This window comes from Azolla caroliniana, unplaced genomic scaffold (genome assembly GCF_043228905.1).
Source record: "Azolla caroliniana isolate FFs.n. ecotype wild unplaced genomic scaffold, voAzoCaro1.0.p SCAF_20, whole genome shotgun sequence".
NCBI classification, from domain to species: domain Eukaryota; kingdom Viridiplantae; phylum Streptophyta; class Polypodiopsida; order Salviniales; family Salviniaceae; genus Azolla; species Azolla caroliniana.
In genome coordinates this window covers 1,244,114-1,260,022 of record NW_028230455.1, presented here as the reverse complement: position 1 = coordinate 1,260,022, position 15,909 = coordinate 1,244,114, and the positions used below count along the sequence as shown (strand labels likewise).

At 42.3% G+C, this 15,909-nt stretch overlaps 1 protein-coding gene across 1 annotated transcript; it reads left to right on the top strand.

Annotated features, from left to right (window-relative positions):
- Positions 1-2,212: 2,212 nt before the first annotated feature.
- Positions 2,213-8,744, top strand: LOC147850750 (uncharacterized). The gene is made up of 9 exons (XM_087335988.1): positions 2,213-2,623; positions 6,054-6,179; positions 6,342-6,345; positions 6,475-6,588; positions 6,825-7,113; positions 7,302-7,437; positions 7,813-7,907; positions 8,048-8,171; positions 8,287-8,744. Exons 1-9 carry the CDS (start codon positions 2,213-2,215, stop codon positions 8,353-8,355), a joined length of 1,368 nt encoding a protein of 455 aa, XP_087192114.1. The 3' UTR covers positions 8,356-8,744.
- The last annotated feature ends 7,165 nt before the right edge of the window (positions 8,745-15,909 follow it).

Sequence of the window (15,909 nt, the reverse complement as noted above, 5' to 3'; positions counted from 1 at the left end):
AGCTACTGAACCAATGTAACGATAATCTCCTTGATTGATATTAGTAACAACTTTAGACTAGAGACCTTATGGTTAAGGGTGTTAGGAAACGGGTCCCTCCAGATGGGAAGAGAAGAGTTGAGTTGATGAGAGCCGCAGGCGTCTGTCGCTTGAACGGGACAACTGGGGCCTTGGACCGGGGAGACAAAAGTAGTGAGGAAGTGGGAGATTAAGACAAAGACATGGGGAAATATACATAATATTTTATATAGATTAGGGTTTTTGTTTTAAATTTTTTTACAATTGTTAAGCTTGACACCACGATTTCGGTGGTTATTACAATAATCGGTTATAAATCAAACAAAGGCTAAAATAATCTAGCGAAGACGAGTCTAGTGGGCTCCGAGCTCGACTACTTCTGATGGCTATGTTGCCTTGATTCAGAGTAACCCTCATGCCACTACAACCTCCCTTCCGCAACGGCCCCCGAGTTTACAACCACCGAGATGCCGGAAAAGCTGTTGTTTAGGAAATCCAAACCCTAAATTATCTTGAGTAAGAAGTAGAATACTAGAAGAAAACCTCTCAAACCCTAAAATCCTAAATTATTCCTCTAGTATGTTGAGGAGAAAAGAATGAGCTCTCAAACCCTAAGCCTAGAAGCAAAAGATGAAAGAGAGAGTGATAAGGAGAAACTGAGGCTACCAAACCATAACCCTAGAAGAAGAGGAGAAGAAGATGAAACCATAGTGGTACACCCCTAAGCCAAAATGGGTGACCCCCAAATAAGTCGTATCCCTCCTCTCTTAAAAGTAAAGAGGAGCTTATTTTAACATTACATGTTGCTTCTTTTTTTCCCTTTCCCAAAATTGGAAGAGGAACAAAATACTCCTTAATTTATAGGAAGAGAGACTCAAACTCTACACCTCTCTACATATACTTATACGCCTTAACCACTAAGCTACTACAAGTTTCTTAATAATTTTATTTTTATGTGTTATTTCATGAAATGTGCGTGGAACGTCGCTTTTTCTCACACTACACACGCCACACCATGACATCCACCCCCACCAAACCGCACATCCTTCGGCATGTGCCAAAGAAAAAAGTGATGTGGCAGGGCCAAACATTCTCAAGCTTTGTTTTTTTTTTCTTCTTCATTGCGCCTTGCCCTCTTGAAATCCACCATCGTCTTCGACATCCTCTCCACGAAATCTTCTTCATCTGTGTCTGTCCTCCCCTACTGCTCTTTCATGTCGGGTTCACCAATGTCGCGAATTTTCGTGTGCGTGTGTCGCTTGAATGGGACCGCTAGGGCCTTGGACCTGGGAGACAAAAGTAGTTATGAAGTGGGAGATCAAGACAAAGACATGGGCAATTTATATACAAGTTAGATTTAATACCACGATTTCGGTGGGTTTTCTTTTTTACATAGAATCCATTTCATGATTAATAGAAAACGGCTATGAATCAAAACCGGTTTTGTTTTCTTTGGAATTGCTAAGCTTGACACCACAATTTCGGTGGTTTTTACAATAATCGGTTCCGAGCTCGACTACTTCCGACGGCTATGTTGCCTCGATTCGGAGTAGTCCTCATGCCACTACAACCTCCCTTCCGCAACGCCAAACACAAGCCGGGACAGACAAGACAGATAAATAACACGACGGTAGCTCCTACAACGCCAAACACAAGTAATATGCGCTAACAAGAACTCTCCAACCTAAGGGAGGAGTTAGTAGCTCAGGAGGCCTTGCGGGCCAGAGACAGGGAGCAGAAGAAGACAATGGAGGAGGAGAAGCGAAAAAGAGAAGAAAACCTCCAAAAGACTCAAGCAGCCAACAACCGGTTAAAAGAGGAAAACAACAAACTGCTACAAGAAAAAGACAAGCTGCGCCGGATAGCAAAAGGAGAGATTGAACGACTGAAAGAAGAGCTCCGAAAACAGAAAGATAGAGAAGACCGAGTAAGAAGTCAAATCAACCGGAGGTTAAATGAGAAGACCGAGGACTTTGAAAAATTGCATCGGGATCACAAGCACTTGGAAGTAGAGCACCAGAAGTTGATGGTGGAATGTGACCGGCAATAGGAGAAGATAAGAGAACTCCGGAACAAAGTAACCAAGAAAACGGAGGCGTTGGCGGAAGAACGAACGAAGGCGGTTGAGTTAGCAAAGTTGCTGGAGGAAGCGGCAAGAGAAAGGATGGTGCTCACCGGACAACACTATGACGAGATGGAAAGAGCAAAATTGGCTCTGAATAGGGTTCAAACAACGTATCAGACCCAATTGCTGGAATATGGGGTGCAAGCACAGGCAACCGCGGGCTTGATAAAGAAGTTAAAGGAGGAAAAACAGGTTGCGGAGGACAAATCCAAGATAGGGCTCAATCGGATCTGTGCCATTGTGTTAGCATGGAAAGAAAGGACAAAGAGTATGATTGAGGAAAGCTCAGTGCAATGGTGGTCAAAATGGGCACAACAGGCGGTGGAATTACAGACTCTGCGAGTTGATGCTGAGAACCGGAGAAAGAACGGTGACAACTTCTACAAGATGGATGCGAAGAGCATTGTAACCATCCGGGAGGAGTTGTCAGACGATTTCTTGTCCCTGGCAGGAGAACAATTGGCGGTTGTGAGACGGCTGGTAGAACAATTGGATGATGACCAGCTTGCGCCACTCAACTCCAATTTGAGTGGTACGAGAGGGAGTGTAGACGGCTGGTGGCATCACAAATGACGGCGGCAATCAACATAAGTGACGGAGAGCAATCCCCGGAGCCACCGAATGTAGCCGGAACCGGAGGAGGCCAACCAGATGAAGCTCGAGTGGAGCAACCGGGAGTAGCCAGACCAGAAGAGCTAGTGGAGGTGGAACGGGAGCAACAGGAGAAGCCAAGGACGGAGGAGCCAGAGCCGGAGGGGCAGAGACCAGTGAAGCTGGGAGTGGATGGAGCCGGAGATGAGGACCCGGTCGGAGAGCAGCAACAACAACAACAACAATCGGAGCAGCAACAATAGAAGCAGATGGAGCAACTACCCAATGAACCATGGAATCCTTGAACCAGAGTATTCTGGACATTCTAGAAGATGAGTAAAGAGGCTAACCCGTGTGTTCGATGACGTACAAGGTACTGTCCCACGGGCATGCCATATGTTGGCCGGTTAGGCCAAAGTATGAAAGGGGAGCCGGTTTTGGGATAAAGGGAATTGTAATTAGAATTAATTATGATAATTATAAGATCGGACGGACGGACCCGGAATCAGGTTGCCGATCCGGATCCGGACCGGTTCGTAGCTGGTTGCTGGTTGCCGATTGGCACCGGTTTGTAACACAGCCGAATACCTATAAAAGGATCCGGATATGATGTAACCAGAGACAGATAATTAATAGAGAAGTGTTGTTATTTTCATATCTTGTTTATCTTGTCATTTCTATTATGTGCTTAATAACGTTGATCCTATGCGTGTAACTAATCGATCCAGATAACAATCGGAGAGGATCGGTTCTGTGTTACGGTCTTTCCATTCCTTACCGTACCACCCCTTTGGTGAAGTGTTCCGGAAGGACACCTTGTGTTAGTGGCTTGTCCAACCCAATATTAACATGACTCTTGGCAATTCAGAAGATTATATTAGACTCCAAGAAAGGTCTTACAATTCCTCATGGGCCATGACCATGGATTCTAAGTACATATGAGACCTAGGTATTTTACTCGAATATGAAGGTCTTATTTTAGGATAGGTCGCCATTAAAAGAGCATGTAGTAGCTATGCCAAGCAACATTAGTGAGATAATAAATCTTCCTTGAGCACCATGGCTCCAACAAAGGAAAGGGTCATGAAAGGAGGGATCTAGATCAAGTGGAAAGAAAGGTCCAATAAAATGCATGATCCTGACCAAGAAGGAACTTAATCAAAGGTCCTATTGGAGGTATAACATTGGGTGTATTCATGGAAGTGGTTCATGGCCTCCAATTATACTAAACAATGTGAGATAAATGGTGGTCCCCTTCTGATCGATCATCGACAACTAGGGCTTTGTGCGAATATGTGTGTGGTGTGATGATTTGAACTATTGGAGAAGAGATTGTGAGGAGTTCTACCGAGAACTAGGGCTTGTGCGAATATGTGTGTGGTGTGATGATTTGAACTATTGGAGCAGATATTGTGAGAAGAACTTCATCACATCATCTACTTTGTTGGAAATCAGGTTCACTCATTTTGAGGCAAGATGAACTCTTAACATGATCATCTAAGCCTAGTCAAGTGTTAAGTCACATGACCATTCATCTTGATCCCCACATACAGACCGAAACTAGACCACTTTGATAACTCTAGCTGAGAGTTATGTTGGTTGTCGAGGATATTGTAAATGCACTAAAGATTCAATGGCTGCCATCTACTCTCTTTAGGGTTAGAGAGTCCAACCCACTATTTGTTCATGATTTGGGCTTCTTCGAAGTGGTTGATCTTTACGCCATCTTCTCCGTTGTCTCATCGTCATCACAAGAAAGTCGACTCTATAATTCCTTGGACCCAGAGAATAGCGATCGGAATCTTGATAACACTTTATCACTTATATGAGACAAAGATTATGTCGTCCAAAATTATTCAAAAGAAAACAAGAAGATACACAACAACAAGGGACAACAAGATAGGCTTAATGTGTCGATTCCATTCAATTCAAACAAATTGTGGACTTTGTATAGGCTTAATGTGTCGATTCCATTCAATTCAAACAAATTGTGGACTTTGTATAGGCTTAATGTGTCGATTCCATTCAATTCAAACAAAATGTAGACTTTGTATAGGCTTAATGTGTTGATTCCATTCCATTCAAACAAAATGTACAATGATCCGTCTTCAAAACACTACTCAGATGGACATGAATCATGATCCGTATTCGCCCATACATGGCAATGATTGAATGCTCTGATAAAATATTGGTGTCGATTTTGGTTGCTGAGTGTCAATTTTGGTGGGAGGAGATCCTTTGATGCTTCATCGGAATCCGAAAAATGGGTCATATGATCTGCAGAAACTTGGCAAAGCTCACATTTAAAAGAGAGTCTGGATTTGTAGCTAAGGGAGCAATTAATTGCCATAATGAGCCGCTAAATCTGGACATAATGCCCAAGTCTATAGACAAAAATGCCTCCTTTGATATATATGCACATGAATTTAGTTGAGCTCTTACAGCTCAACATTGATGGCCATGGATGGATGAGAAAAAGATATTAGATCATATGATAGTGAAGAGTAGCAGAAGCTCCAATCTGAGAAATGTGAGATTATTAGTAGCAATTACAACTCTTTTTGAAATCTGTCCCCAATCGTCTCTAAATTATTCTCTGTTTTGTTTCTCCCTTCAATCTATTTCATAAGAATGAATCAAATGGATTGATTGATCTCTCTAAGTTATGGCGGAATTGTATTGATTTGATAATAATGCATTGTTCTGAATTGAACCTAATCTGATATCTTTGGTACATGTTTCCTCCGTCTTTTGCGAATTGGATTGATTTCTCGCTGTTCTTCTGTTAAATTCAGTTGAATTCTGTGCAATTTTTTGTTCTTTTGAATTGAATTTTTTTGCTGTATTTTTTCCCCTTTCCTTTTTATTGATCTTTTTATAAGAAATCAATAAGAAATGTCGGGTCCTTAAGTTTTTTATTTATGGATTGATTTCTGGGGCTAAAAATCAGAAGTAAAAACCGGACCCAACATCCACACGACTGAATGAATTGAGTTATATTTTATAAATTATTTGAGTCAAATACTATACCTGCATTTATAATTTATACATACATATACATATATATAGGAGGAATCTGCATTCATGCCTAATGTATTGGATTAGCCCTAATCATCTATCATCTAATACATACATATGTTCATTCATTCATAATCGCAATATCATCTGTCTCTGTATTTTGGGTGTGGATAATTCTTTCAATTGGGTTTAGTGGGTTGAGCCATGGGTTTCTTTGCGCCATCCAAGAGCACCGATTCTTCTGCAGCCAAGAACAACAGATCAGGCATCTATCTAATTGACCTATTAATTATATTTCTAGTGGATTAGTAGAATTCTCCTTAATCAATCATACTTATTGGTGCCCTCCTTCCTTAATGCTAATGCTAATAAATTAATTGTCGTTACTGCTAATAACCAGAGCCAGTTAATCCCTGTTAATGCTAAAGTATATAAAACATATCGTCTTTATGTCTGCACCAATTAACACATTTGCATGCATTGATTAACACATTTGCATTCATTGATTATGATTAACACATATTTGTGTGCACCGATTAACACATATTTGTATGCATTGCTTAACACATTTGTCTGCAATGATTAACAGATTTGTATGCATTGATTGATCGATTCAGTAAATGTAGCTTGTGTCAATGGATTCATTCTGTATGCCTGCCTATATATATATATATGTCATTGTGTCTTGAAATTTATTGAAATTGATGATGATGGTGGTGCAGATGTTGGTGCTACTCCTACTCCTAGTCCTACAAGTACTGATAATAAGAAGGTCCTTCAAGAGCTGGATGCCAACAAAATCGTCATCGACAACCAAGTTCAGCACATTCAGAAATGTGGGGCAGTCTATTCTCTCTTCCAAATTTGATTAAATTTGCTTCTCCAAATTTCAAGTAGTAACAAATCCTCATTTGAAGGCCCTGATTATTGATGTGAATCATTGAGTGATGCATGTAAAATACATTGAATTGGATGGATGGATGGATGGATGGATGGCAATGAATTGAATGAGATGATGATGGGTGATTTAAAAGACTGACTGACAGTCTCCTGTTTGAATGCAAATTAACAGTGTATGCTGTGGATGACAAGGACGAGAAGTCAAATGTGCTTCTCCCGGGCATGGTGGAGGCGATCAGCCGGGATCTCATCCGCTATTGGCTCGGGAGGTATACATTGTTCTCTCGCTTCGACCAAGGCATCATGCTGGATGGGCAGGGCCTCTTCTCCGTCACACCCGAAGTCATCGCCAGGAATCAGGCCGCCCGCTGTGCCAATGCTGGCCATGGCCATAGCCACGGTGGCACCGTCATCGATGCCTTCACGGGTGCCGGTGGCAATGCCATCCAGTTCGCGTGCATGTGAGTAGTGCCTGCCTGCCTGCCTGCCTGCCCGATTCATTCAATTCCAATTACGGGGATCGGATCTCATCTGATCTGGATCCGATCCGAAAGTTAAAGCTAGGGTTTGATCATGATGCTTGTATTTTGTCACTAAAGCTAGGGTTTTGATGATCTCATGTTTCACAAACATTTTGGTGTTTCTGCAGGAACTTCCATGTGATAGCCATAGATATCGACCCGAAGAAGATCGAGTACGCGCGCAACAATGCCAGAGTCTATGGTGTCGAGGATCGAATCGACTTCATCGTTGGCGACTTCTTCCAATTGGCACCAACATTCAAGGTAGGTTCATCCTCCCAACATTCATTCATTCATTCATTCATTAACTAATTCTATTCCATTCCATTCAGTTCTATATATATTCAAATGTCATGTCCTATATCATACCATTAACCAATTCAATTATACATATATATATATATATATATATATGCCATGTCCTACAACATACCAAATCTTTAACCATTTCTATACATTGATGGATGCCATGTCCTAATTCAATTCTATATATATACAAATGCCATGTCCTATACCATACCAGTTCTATACACACTTAGATGCCATGTCCTATATAACATACTCCTGTTTTCCAATGGCTCAATGTATATATTTCTCCCAATCTCAATCGAAAATGGTTATTGTGTTGTTGAAATGTAGGCGGATGTCGTGTTCTTGTCGCCGCCATGGGGAGGTCCTGAATACATAAGGGCTGATCGCTATGACATCAAGACAATGCTACAACCTGCTGATGGGTAAGTGCCTGCAATATAACTAGCCAAAGACATATATGCACACAGACATGCAATTGTTAAAAAAAGAACCAAATTTCATGATTATGTAGACAAAACATATGCTATTTTATTAGCCTCTAAGAATTGGATCCATTCTTCAGATTCTCTCTCTTTAAGTTAGCCCTCTCAGTGGCTCCGAATGTCGCATATTTCCTTCCCAAGACGGTCGATCCGGAGCAGATGGCTGAGTTATCCTGTGTCTGTGATCCTCCCCTACCCTTCCAGGTACTCTTTCTTCATCACATTTTGGATCATTGCTACAATTATATACATTTTTTGTATCATCATGATTATCATACATGCTGGACTTACATCTGGTTTTATGTTTTTTTTTTTTTAGATTGAGAAGAATTATGTCCAAGATGAACTCAAGGCTGTGACTGTCTACTATGGAGACATAGCTTTATAGCTGCTGTTGCTTATACTTTATATCCAACTCTCTGTATCTGTTTCTAGTAGCCTTTCCGTCTCTTCAAACATATGAAAAAATCCCCAATATCATAATAATCTTACATCCCCATTACTTAATCCAAAAGAGAGACTGCAAATTTTGGAAGGGAAGAAGATGAGAAATCTATACAAAATCTATTGTATTTGTGTGTATTTTGTTTTTTTTTTGTGTCCATGGGATTGAAATGGGTGGGGGGGGGGGGGGAGAAGAATCAAAAGGATTATAGTGTAGTGGAAGAATTGCCCACCAAAACCAGACACAGACAGTACAACATATATATACAATTACTTTGTAATACCCAATACACTTGATACATGAATGATAATGGATAGATATTACTTTGCCTTTACTACAAACCACATTTTATTATTTGTTATTATTATCTAATTAATTGCCTCTAATGGATTGGATAGTCATCATGTTCTTTATGTCTGGCACCATCTTTAATCTCTATATTCCAAATGACATGAAACACCTAACAGAGTATCCATGAAATGGTTCAAGATTACCTGCTAACACTACAACAAACTAAAGACAACAAACTTATATATGAAGATCCAATGACAAAATAAGACTTACAAGAAAAGTATTTGGAAAAGACAAAATAACAATTACTTCTCCAATATATATATGTATATGTATATATGTATATATGTATGTATGTATGTATCAAATGTTAGTATTTTCCATTCAGTTGCTATGTTGACAGTTGTTACTCTCATAGAGTCTTATTATACACTTTTATCAAATTTCCCTCCTCTTTGTTCCAACTTTTCTTACACATTGTCCCAATATTTCTTACAGTGTGTGATGGTCAGTGTGTAGTGAATTGTAAGAGAAGAGAAGCGAGAGAGGAAAAAGGAGAAAGGAGTGCAAGCTGTGTGTTGTGTAGGTCGAGCTAGTGTAGTGGCTGACCCTCAAATCCGACACCCCCCAACAGGTTGACGGCTCTGCACACATCAAGTGTAAGACGTTTCTTCGTTTCCCTTGTCTTTGTGCATATCCGTCTACTGAGACGAAAATCTTACCAAGGTAGATTCTCCATCTTTAGGAAGATAGTGAGGTTGAGATATCAAGGTGGCTCTAGCAAGGCTGAATACAGGAATGCCGTTCAAGGGATAATAAACCAAACCATCTCCCTAGAAATACCTCTAGTTGATGAGGTATTAGCCTTGTTGTTGTTAGCTTTTTACCAGACAACTGGGAGACACTTCTGGTGACTTTAGGTAACTCAACGCCACAAGGGAAACAACTGACCCTAGACATGCTAAAGTCGAGCTTGCGGAATGAAGAAGCTTGACGAAAGGACAAATAGTTCAACTTTGACCAAAAGCCCTAGTTACAGAAAGGGACTTTAGTAGATGAAGGGGCAGGTAGAGAGGTCCTCAAAACAGGGACAAATCTAGATTTGGGTCGAAGTCCAAAGGAAGGCTCACGTTTCCCTATTGTGGGAAACCGGGGCACTTCTAGAAGAACTACTGACACTATAGAAATGACAAAGGGGGAGCTGAGGGTATTGAGCCAAATGAATTAATGTTGATGGATGATTAAAGACTTTGCCTCCTGTTTGAATGCACAATTGACAATGTATGTGAATGAGAAGGACGAGAAGTTAAATATGGTTCTCCCAAGCATGGTGGAGGGGATCAGTCGGGATCTCATCCGCTATTGGCTTAGGAGGTATACATTGTGTTTTTGGTTTAACGAAGGCATCATGCTGGATGGGCAAGGCCTCTTCTCTGTCACGCTCGAAGACATTGCCAGGAATCAGGCCACCTGTTGTGCCAATGTTGGTTGTGGCCATGGTGGCACAATCATCGATCCTTTCATGGGTGCTGATGGCAATGCCATCTAGTTCGCTTGCATGTGCGTAGTATGGAAATATTTAACCTAAATATTATATTTATTAAAATAAGAAATGTATGAAGAGTTATTTATTGTTAGAATTATGTAAAGAGACAACTCTTCATTGAAGAGGTATAGCTTTTTGAGTTGTCTCTACAAACAAGCCGTTTGGCTAATGTAACACATTACAATGAATATAGAACAATTTTGTGTATGTGTGATCTCTCTCTAGCAATCATTCTTTATTTGTATGGTTGTCAAATTCTACATGGTATAAGATTAATAGATATCCGCATCTATCAAATAAGGCTAGAGAATCCTAGGAGCGTTGATCGATTGTCATCAAGATGAGCGCTAAGCCGAATAGCCCTCTTTTATAAAAATGGTGTAAAAGATAGCCTGCGGAATCTAAGACAACTGGCTCATCTGGATAGAACAGACCATAGAAATAGAGATGAAGGTCTAATGAAGACCTTAAACACACACGAGAGAGAGAGAGAGAGAGAGAGAGAGAGAGAGAGAGAGAGAGAGCAAAATACCAAAAGTTGATTTCAAAATAATACTATGTATTCATCGAGTGTGCTCAAAGAGCACTTTTATACAAGTCCTTACACGGACTGACAGAAGTACCATAAGTACTTGGATGCTCATAAATGAGCCTCTACACTAACTCTAAAGAATATGCCTACGTACTAGGCTCAGACCGTAGGCCTCTAACGACCTATTGGTTCACACTATTCCGGAGGATGATCTAGTTCCTTGGTTTCCAAATACCCATCCGGCTCTGGCTTATTTAGCCAATCCGGATCCGGTTGAGCTTGTCTGCTAAACACTCCCCCCTCAAGCTCAACTTGAGGTTAGATGGTTATGTCTGTGTCCGCCGGTCCCCTTCTCCGGCTCCTCCGGGCGTCTTCCTGCCTGGCTCACGCTCCTCATCCGGTCTAGTTCCTCTTCCCACGACTCGTCCGGTTTCGTGCACCTCGGCCTTCTTCGTCGGTTAGTCTGCACCTTTGGCTTAAGTCAGTGTCGCCGTTGCCGTGATTGTGGCACTTCTTGACCTAGTGACTCTCTGTGACGGTGTCGACTTTTGCTGCACTCTCAACCTCTTGGCGAATCGATTCAACTCCTTCGAATCGAAAAATTTGATTGAATCGGGTGCTTCCGATTCACTTCGATTTTCGGTCGAATAAGCTATCTCTGATTCATTCTCTTCTTTGTCCGAGCTAGATGTGTCCAAGTCGACTCCGATCTTCAGACCCTTCACGACATCGGATCATGTTTGTGTCTTGGTCTTCTTAGCCTCCTTGGCATTACCTTCCCCTTTTTCAGTTGGCTTGGGCTTGGGATCTCCCTTGTGGTCACTCCCCCTACGTCTGATTGCATGTGTCCATCCATCCTCGGCTTCTTCAACCGACCCAAACACTCTAACTTCTTCAGTTGGACCGAAATCAAGTTTGGTATCCAATTTGGCTTTCCAGACATCTTCTTTTTCAGCTTGCCACAGGTTTTGACCATCTCTCATGTTTCAGTCCTCCCCCTCAAGTTTGGCACATCACGGTGCTGCAGCCCAAGCATGCCTGAGAATTGCTGCAACTTGTCAAGACCTAAGGGTTTCGTGAATACATTGGCCGCCTGCCGATCCGTCGCAACATACACCAATTCGACTTCACCGGAGAGGACACAATCACGGAAAAAATGGTAATGCACCTCAATGTACTTGGTTCGGGCATCGAAAACGTGATTTTTCGCCAACTGGATATTGTTGACGCTGTCACAATAGATCATCGTCGGGTTGGAGACCTTCATCCACAGATCCTTTAGGAGCATCTTGAGCCAAATGGCTTCGCATGTCGCGATAGCCGCTCCTCGTTACTCGGCCTCGGTGCTCGACAGTGCAACTGTCGACCGCTTCTTGTTGCTCCAGGCGATCGCAACACTTCCAAGTGAAAATGCAAATCCGAAGGTTGACCTTTGATTGCCGATGTTTTTGGCCCAATCGACATCCAGGTAGCTGACAAACTGTTCGGCCATACCAGTCCGATATAGCAACCCCTTGTCCTTAGTGCCACTGACATATCGCATTATCCGATGTGCACACTAAAGTTGCTCCATGGTCGGATGCACGATGAATTGACTAATTAGTCCAATCGGTTAGCTAAGGTCCGGCCGGGTGATGGTTAGATATACAAGGCTTCCGACTATTTGTCGGAACCTTTTCGGGTCGCATGCCATTCTGGAGTCGGGGCGAAGCTTCACATTCCTATCTAGAGGAGTAGCAGCGAATTTACAATCCATCATTCTGAACTTGAAGAGCATACTTACATATAATGTCACTGGCTAATCAGTATGCCTTCGGGGGTGCGGATCACTTCGATCCTGAGGAAGGAATGAAGGTCACCGACATCCTTCATGTCAAACGATGCCACAAGTTGTGACTTGATGCGGTCAATTTCTACTAAGTCGGCACTGACGATGACTAAATCATCAACATAAAGTAAAATGCTTACCGGCCCGTTCTGACCTTGCCGGATGAAGAGTGAAGAATCTGACTAATTGACATGCAAGACATAGAAGGTTGTTATCTTTGCAACCGGCGCGCAAGTCTTGTCATAATCGATTCCGTGCTGCTACGCGTGCCCTTCACTACTAATGTGGCCTTGTACTGGTTGACGGAGCTGTCGATGTTGTATTTGACCTTGTATACCCATCGACATCTGATTGGCTTCACTCCCTTCGGAACGTCAACTAAATCCCATGTCTCATTTTCCATGAGCGTGTGCATCTCTTCCTCCATGGCCTTCTGCCAGTTCGGATCCTTAGCCGTTTCTGTGTAGCTGTCCAGCTCACACACGGTTGGCATCTTCGCCATGTAGGCATAATGATGTGCCATGTATTCGTTATATCTGTACCAGATTACAAGAAGACTTTTGGCGAGTGGATTGGTGCAACTCCTAGTTTGTGGATTTCTTGGCCCTCTTGACCAACTCAGACTTCTCTTCTGAAGATCTATCTTGGTTTTTTTCAGAGTCGGATGCGCTCCGATCCATCTCTTCTTTGCCGGTGTTGTACCCCAACATTTTCTTCTTCCCCTTTTCTTTGTTTGTGAACCGTCTCCTTGCCTCCTTACACGTGGAGAGCACGGTCGAGTCTTCACTACTCGCCGGTTCGTCATCCGGTTGACCACTTCGGCTCAACCAATCCGGATTTGGACCATTGATCTGGGAGTTCGGATTCCGCTATACTTCCCTCTGTTTCGGAATCCATTGCTTCATCCGCAACAATCGGCTAGGGTGTGGGTGATGAGAAGTACCATGATGTCGATTCGTCGAAAATGACATCATGACTAACTTGAACTTTCTTCGAACGAGGGTTGTAGCACTTGTACCCCTTTTGCTCGTTAGAGTAGCCAACCATGATGCACTTCTCGGCCTTGGCATCCAACTTCTTTTGCTTCTCATCCGACACATGCATATATGCAATGCTGTCGAATACGCGTAGGTGCGTCAAATTTAGCTTCCGCTCGAAGTACAATTCATGCGGTGACACATTTGTCCCTGAGGTAGATATCCGATTCGGAATGTAGACGGCTGTCCAAATTGCTTCGGCCCAATCAATAAATCCGGGGCATGCTCTTCTCCTCCAACATTGTCCTTGCCGCTTCTACTAATGTCCTATTCCGATGTTCGGCCATGCCATTTTGCTCTGGCGTGTACCTCAGGAGAACTCTCGATGAATTCTCTTGGTCTGTAGATAACGAACTAACCGGAAAAGTACTCTTTTCTACCATCCGATCTCAAACACTTGATCTTCCTTCTGGTTTCACGTTCTACATGATTCTTTAAGTCCCGAAAGCACGAGAAGACTTCGCTCTTCTTCTTGATTAAGTAGATCCAGGTGTGTCGGCTGAAATCGTCGATGAAGGAGACGAAATATCGACTCCCGTCGATGCTCACATTTTGTGCCGGTCCCCACACTTCCGAATGGATAAGATCGAGCTGATTCTAGCTCCAATTCTTTTAGATGGGGAATGGAAGCCTGTGTTGCTTCCCGAGCTAGCAAGCTTCACATATTTGGCCTTTTTGGCCACAGAACTTTGGAAATCTGAAAACTACATGTTTCGACCGCTTCCAGATGTTGATGTGGCCTATCTGCTTATGCCACAAGTCGATGTCCAACTTGACCTTCTGCCCTTTCACGAACATAGTTGTGCCCACATAATTGGTTTCGAGGATGAACATTCTTCCATCCCGGTGCCCTTGCGCGACGATCCAACCTTCCTCCTCAATGAAGCACCCATGGTGAGTGAACCGGACTTGCATTCCTTGATCCACGATCTAGCCAACCGGCACCAAGTTCTTGGTGATCGTTGGAACATGCAGGATGTTCCTCATGATTCCATTCTGGCCGACATGACTCAGAGGGACATCCCTGATGTGCTCGATGGGATGTGGGGTGTCGTCTTTGGTTTTGACCACCATCGGCTTCTTCGGCTTCTCGAGAACGGAGAACCATTCTTTGTGGTTCGTCATATGGTTGGGATACAAAGAAGAAGACTACAACGACTTGATGCAAGCTTTCGTGGTTGAAGCACTTACCCCGGATACACCAAGAAAGAAGGATGACAAATGGTACCTCGACACCGGAGCAACGAATCATCTCACACATCGATATGATTGGTTTCAAAGGTACACACCCATAAAAAATCCAATAACTATTAGATTTGGAAGTAATGGAGTAAAGCAAGCATTAGGTAAAGGCCAACTTACATTTCATCTCTCTGGAGGAGGGCACTTAACCATTAATAATGTGTATCACGTGCCATACATTACCATGAACCTCCTTTCAACAAGTCAAGCAACTTCGAATGGAACCATCATTGAGTTCCATCATAACTAAGCCGTGATTCGTCATTTTCTCCAAAATGGCCTCACAATACAAACTTCTTGCAAAAGACAAGGAAGGTTATATCCAATTAGTGTACATCCAATAACCCAATCAAAAATCGAAGTTCATGCAATCAAAATCTAAAGACAATAGGAACTAACCTTACTTGGCACTACCGACTCAAACATCCACAACTTGCCGCTATGCGAACACTCCAAACTCACAAGCTCTCTCAAGAAGTCCCAAAGGATATGTTTTGCAAAATTGATTTATGTGACACGTGCTTGTTCGACAAAATGACATCATCAAAGTTTCCTACAAGTAATTCATGAAGAAGTTGACCTCTTGAACTCGTCCATAGTGACATATGTGGTCGATTCCCTACTCAATCACTTTTAAAATCAAAATATTTCATTAGTTTCATCGATGATTACACAAGGTTTATGATACTAACATGCCTCAAAAGCAAAGACAAAGATTTCATTGCTTTTACAAACTAAAAATTACTAATAGAAAAGCAACTAAATGTACAATTGAAATGTCTACATTTTGACGGAGGGGGAGAATATACATCTAGCAAGTTCATGGAATTTTACAATAAATTTTTGTTCCTTCAACACCACAACCAAATGGCCTAGCCGAACGAAAGAATGGAACTCTCCTTAATTCGGCCCGAAGAATGCTTAGCCTAGTGTCTCGTCTGCCTTCATTTTGGGAAGAAGTTGTCTCAACAACATGTTACCTCCAAAATCATAACTATCATCAAACACTTGGGTTAATCAC